The sequence below is a fragment of the Mobula birostris genome, chromosome 3 (genome assembly GCF_030028105.1).
Source record: "Mobula birostris isolate sMobBir1 chromosome 3, sMobBir1.hap1, whole genome shotgun sequence".
Taxonomy (NCBI): domain Eukaryota; kingdom Metazoa; phylum Chordata; class Chondrichthyes; order Myliobatiformes; family Myliobatidae; genus Mobula; species Mobula birostris.
In genome coordinates this window covers 94,525,484-94,531,675 of record NC_092372.1, presented here as the reverse complement: position 1 = coordinate 94,531,675, position 6,192 = coordinate 94,525,484, and the positions used below count along the sequence as shown (strand labels likewise).

The following is a 6,192-nucleotide window of genomic DNA, read 5'->3' as shown; positions in this document are numbered from 1 at the left end:
TCATTCAATATCTCTTGGAGTTACTTTTCGTCCTCTCATAGCTTTCAACTTCAAAGCTTTCTCACATTGCTTACTATTTTTACAAAATACTAAGAGTGCTTCATCTCTCAAAGGTTTCGCACCCCGAATACAGTATATCCTACTGTCCCCCCCACTCCTAGATTAATTGGATTGATATCAGAAACAGTACCACATTCAAAACGCAACAATAGTTTAAACTTTTTAAAAATTTAAATCCTGTCTTCTGCCTTCGTCACAACTCGCCTTCCTCCACACAACTCCTATCACCCAATAACACTTCCCCTGTCTTCTCCGTCGCTTCCTGCCTGACGGTAAACTCCCAACAGCCGGCTCAGTCCACCGCTCCAACCTCACCACGACCTCCCCAGATCCCGAAAGAGCTGCACACTCTCTCAATTCTGCACCCATCTGCTGATTGGCTGCGTCCCCTCCATACTCGGGCCCCTAACTGCTCGTTTTGAGATTGCCGATCGCATGAATACTGATTGCCTGTATTGTACCTTAACAAATCATCGTTAGCCACGTGCGAGTGTATAACGATAGAACTATTAAAGTTGTACATTTCAAGCTGACTCTCAGGAGCAATACTCTGTCCAAATATTGTTTTTCCCCATCAATCCTGGAATTTGTTAAAACTTGAACTTTGCACATTGATCAATTATTTATGAATTATAAAGATTTCTTTATAACATTGGTCCCGCTGTTACTCATTTTAAATCATAATTTTAAAAATCTTTACATATACATCTGAAGGTGGCTGCTCTCCTCATGCTACTTCAAATTGATTAACTGAGAGGTTCCGTCTGTACACACTAAAATAAAACGCATTCTCTACGAGGAAGCATCATTACCGCGAGTGGTCCATTTGAACTAAAACTCTACGCCAATTCAATTAATATTTGATGCGCATAGCCGATGACACAACCAAAACCCTGTGATGTCCGCCGATCGTGGAAGGCTTCAAGTATACGGATGGGCTCCGTGTGACTCACACATGGTATGTCCTGCTTTTGCTTCATATTTCTAGCATCTTTAAGTTTGGGTTCGTTAACGATAATGATTATATTGTCGGAAATGAACGATTTAGCATGTGTTCCATGAAGTTAACGCATACACCCGTGATGCAAAGCGAAATGATTTGATTATCCAAATATGTGGTTTGAATGGTACATTAAGCGGCAGCGCATTAAACATTCTGTTATTTAAGGTGTTTTTAGAATTCCGAAGAAATATTGCGGAGGAAGAGCCACCGACACTGAACTTCCAGGAGAGGCATTCAAGTGTCTGTTTATCTCCTCCTCCTCCCGTGGACCACAGCAAGTCGAGGCTGCCGAGAGGGGTGTCCGCTTCCTCTAGCCCTCTAAAAGTTGCCGTGACGGCGTTTCGCGGGGCTTGTCCCCCACCGGGGTTGTTGCTACGATCGGAACAAACCCACCGCACGGAGGTACCCTGCTGCAGGAGGCGGGCAGCACGGGACAAGTTGCAGCCGCGGACCCGGCCGCACCCTCCGTCGCTGGGGCGCGGGGTGCCATATTGCGCGAACCGACGGGCTGCGAGTCCCGGGACAGGAGGCGACGCGAGGCGTCTGTTCGTCCGACCGACAGACCGAGCGTCGTGTGAGCACCAGCGGCAGCGGACGGGATGGCTGCCGTCGCCGGAAGGAAACCCGTGAGTGCGCATTCCTTTCATCGGTGTGGCTGCAGAGCGTGACTGGGCTCCTGTCGGCGATCTGAAATACCGTTAACTAGCCTGATGGGCTGTCGCAGGGCAGCGCCTAAGGGGTTAAAAACTGCAGCCCGATTAGTTGCTTCAGTTGGAAAAATTGCGTTTTAAATATTTCGGCGAAAGCTGCCTGATATATATATTTTAAAATGTATTAGCAATTAGGTGGCCGAGGTTGACGTGCCCAGTCTCCTTTCCGTTACCCAGGGTTAATGGCGTCGCTGAAATGTTGTATTTTTTTTACATAAAGCGATATTGGAGACGAGTTTTCTGTTAAGACCACAGTTCTCTAGTGGGTGAAACAGGATGGGATGCGCGTCCGCCTGCCTCGCCCCTCAGTGCTGAATAGACTTCCTATCGTCGGAGGAAGCTGAGAAACCGAGGGCCTGTACTCGCGAACTCAGCTCTTGAACTTAGCAAGCTAGGCACTTGAGTTTCTGTAATTTTATTTTCTTGTAAAAAAAAATTCTAAAGGAAGGTTACTGGCTGGTGTAAAACTTTCTCTGCTATTTTATAAACTAGATTCTTTTCATTTGATTTCTCTCTGTATTGAGACGCAGATAGGATTGTCTGCACGGTTATATGCAAACGTGCATCTTGAATTAATTTTACTCTCCGTTTGACATGTGGCCTCTGAATACCATTGGTTTGGCAAAAAGGAGGGGGGAAGAGAGATCGGGTGGAGCCAAATTAAAAGTTAGATAATATGCAATTATTGATCATCTTAAAAAAATAACGCTACAATGCCCTCTGACAGCAGCATCAATAAAATAAAACTGATGAATCTAGGCAGGAAGGCTTGATTGAATTGGTCTTTAAATTAACACTCAACAGCTTGTGCACGTACGCAGTGAGGGAGGGATAAAATGCTCCCTGTAAGATTAATAGTAAAAACGTATTTCTCTGGAAACACAAAAGGAAATGATGGAGCAGGCCTGGCGTGGGGGTGGGGCGATAAGAGTGCATTGCTGAAGTAGAGAGAGTATAGAATGAGTGATGTGGGCTGAGATAAATGTAAGATGTGGCCAGGAATGTAGAGTTAAAGATCACTAAGATATTGTGGAGCAGCAGAGAGATTTTTGAAATAAGCAAAAGGATCTTGAAGCTTTTAGGACGGCTGGGATGTTTCACAGACTGACTTTGTGCAGGAGAGGTCATGGGCTGTGTTGCTCTAGTCAGTGTTTTTGCAGAAGGTAGAAGGAGGTGTTAAAAAGTGTTAGTAAAGCTTGTTGGTATTGTGAGGTACCATTTTAGCAATAGAAGCAGAGAACTGTGTAAATAATGAAGTGATAGAACAATGTGGCCTTTCTGAAGCTTGAAGAGCTGATTTGTCAAATTGATTCTGTTCTTCACTCAGTTCAGTTGCTGCTAAAACTTGTCCATGGCTTTGTAGTTCTTTGACATTGACTGTTTCAACACACATCTAAGTGACTTCTCTTGTATGCAAATTTGAACTCCTCCAAAAATGCAGCTCGAGACCCAACTTACTTGATCTCTTATCAGCCTACGAATTGACCTGCACTGGCTTCTAGTTTAGAAATGCTCAATCACTCTGGAAAAATTAAGCTAATGTCAGAACAAAATATTCTATTCTGTAATAAGAATAAAGTAAAAAGAACATTATGTTCATAAGTTGTATATAAAATTACAGTTTGGCGATACTGTCAAATAAGGCTGTCAGTCCAAGGAACTGAGTTTACTTAATACCTTTTTGAGTTTCAAAATTTCTAAATTTAAAGTGGACATCATTTTTCAGCAGTTTTGTTTAGTTGCTGCAAGTCTTCAAGTCAAACACGGAATTGTGTGAGTTGGATGCACATTCTTAAATGTAACTAAAATGAAGTTCTAAAATATTTAAGCATTGTAAATCCTTCATCAAATTTTGGCCAACTGGTTCAAATGGCAAAAGAAATGTGGTCTTTAGACTGCTTTGGGTAACTGGTATTGTAGTGTGTGTGTGTAATTTTGGCTTCCATTTAATGGTTTTTTTGTTTACTCTTCAATGTGGGAGCACAGCATGGTATCTGTTAATCAGCAGTCATGATACATGACATCCATTTTAACTAAAGTAACTGATCAGTTCATTGCTTAAAACTTGGAAGAGAAAAGTTAATCATTTAGTTATAACTACATGTCTTTCCACTCTGTTTTCAGTCTTGAGCTTGCTTGGATAATTAGAAGCTTGAAGGCTTTAAGCAGTAGTAGAGTCATTAGAAATTGAACCCCAGAAGCCAGAGCTACACCTTAAAGAAACCAGAAGTTAAGATGTTTTTTGGAGTTTTGTTGGACTTTGAGACAGGATGGACTGTTTAAGCTGGGTTTCATCACTGCAAGAGATGGACCTGTCAGGCATATCATTTCCCTCTTTCCTGTCAAACCAACCAGATAATTAGAGTTGGACATCTATCACACTTGAGTTTTTTTCCCCCACTTTCTACCTCGGATATGCTATGAAGCTTGTATCATTTAAACATCTGGCTGAGAAGAATATCACCACCCATTGGAATTCCTGACTGTTAGTGACTATTGAGTATAGCAGATGTGTATGTCTTAAAATAGAAAAACTCTTCTGATGCACTTAGAGTAAAGGAAAATAGTCTTTTGACCAGGCCAGGAGGGAATAATTGGCCCGATGCACAAAAAAGGTATGTTACTTATTTAGGGATTTGCTTGATTTGATTTATAGAAAAAAAAATTCCTCGTTAATGGAATTAACCTAAGTAAATACGTTAGTCAGTTGTGCAAGATTTCCAATAATGGGACTAAAGCATGTTTAGTTGGGGGAATGTAAATGCAACGTAGCTCAATTTCTAGTGTTGTAGAGACAAATTTGAATCTTGTAGAGGGAACTGGGATATTTAAATTCACGAATTAAATCTGGACTAGAAAACTATATTTTTATAATGGTGAATATGAAATAAAACAGATTATTTTTATTCCCATCTAGATTCTAAGCACAGGGATTAGCAGCTCTAGACCCATAGCAGTTTGACTCTCAACTTCCTTTTATAGCTTGACTATAATAAATGATCACATGTCTCTATGAATCATCAGATTAAAAATTAAAAAAATAAACTTGCTACTATATGCTATTATATCCATATATAAACATGGATGAGGGAAATCAGTGTAAAACTGCAAGATTTTAACTCTTCCACATAGCAAGTGGGTAGTTTGTGTGTATCTTGTTTTAGTGTTGTCCAGTATCTTCAAACAGTCTATTTGATTCCTGGAAATTTACAAGTCCCTCCTAAAAATCCAGTTTATGTTCAACCATTGAACAATGCCAAGATTGTGTTATTTTTTTTTAAAAAGTTAAATTTCTGAGCAGTGCCATTTGATTGGTTATGACTTGACACATTAAATTACAAATGAATGTTGTGTTTGGTCTGCATTGCATACTATAACTGCCAATAAAATAAGATTAACAATGCATGCCAATAATACTAAGGCATGACTCTCAGAATTTTGCTTGTTTTAATGGTGGAATGTGTATTGGTCTAATGTGGAAAAACATACATATGGAGAATGTTCTTTTCTGTTGTGCTTATTCACTGCTTTCAATTGTGTAAGTTTAATAAAGTAAATCAAAGTGGGAATAATGATAGAAACCAGAAAATATTGTATCAAAGAGAAGGAAGTGGAGGGAAATTAAGTAGAGGCCCAGAGTTGCTAGGAAAGGAGGGGGAGCTTTTGAGTTTTCTGTAGACTTTGAGCTTTCACTGTTGTAGTTTGCAGGCCTCACTCTCCTGCTCCATAGCTGTTATGTAAATCTTCCCACTCAATCCAAATTAGTTCAAGTTTCCTCTAAATTTGTAATGAGGGTGGTTAAACCTATGAAACAAAGTAATATAAGTGTCTCTGGAAGCACACTTTATCCATGACAGACTTCTGGTGATTCAAATGCTTGATGCCAGAATAGAAAATATAAATGAACAATTCAGTTGTATTGTGCAGTTTTTGGGAGGTGGACTGCAGCTTTGGGACTTGTCAATGGGCTGGCAATCAATGTGCTCTCAGCTTTCTATCTCAGGCAGCTTGATCATAGGTTGGCTATAGCAATGATTATACTCTTAACAGTTGGCCATCCTGAAGTCACAAAAAGTGCTCTGTAAATGCAATATTTTTTGTATTTGTAGTTATCTGCCATCACCAAATCCTTTCTGTTGAAATGATAAGATAGCTGAGTTATGGTACCATTACTTTTATAGGGGAAGATGTTCTCTTAATTTAGTCATCTAATTTTTTTTCTTTGCCTTCAGACTGTGCCCTTTGTTTCCCAAAGAGCTGCTTGAATGATTTGTGTGAACAGAATGAATGCAGATTTTTTTTCCCCCCATTAGGTTTGGTGGGCATTTCCTGAGAGTTCCATAGCGCCAGAAGTAACATGATAGTTGACTTGCATTGCTGCAGAAGTTGAAATTGCTGACAGTGGCAACTATAACACTC

At 40.2% G+C, this 6,192-nt stretch overlaps 1 protein-coding gene across 3 annotated transcripts in view; it reads left to right on the top strand.

The window, feature by feature from the left end:
• Positions 1-918: 918 nt before the first annotated feature.
• LOC140195173 (septin-11) overlaps positions 919-6,192 on the top strand; it is an 86,002-nt gene continuing 80,728 nt past the window's right edge. The window contains exon 1 of one of the 3 annotated variants that reach the window (XM_072253057.1): positions 919-1,018. In XM_072253057.1, the coding sequence (XP_072109158.1) occupies positions 959-1,018 (60 nt within the window). In that variant the 5' untranslated portion in view covers positions 919-958. Of the gene's footprint in view, positions 1,019-1,429; positions 1,690-6,192 lie in introns of those variants that run through there. The other 2 variants (XM_072253059.1, XM_072253058.1) reach the window with 2 other exon arrangements.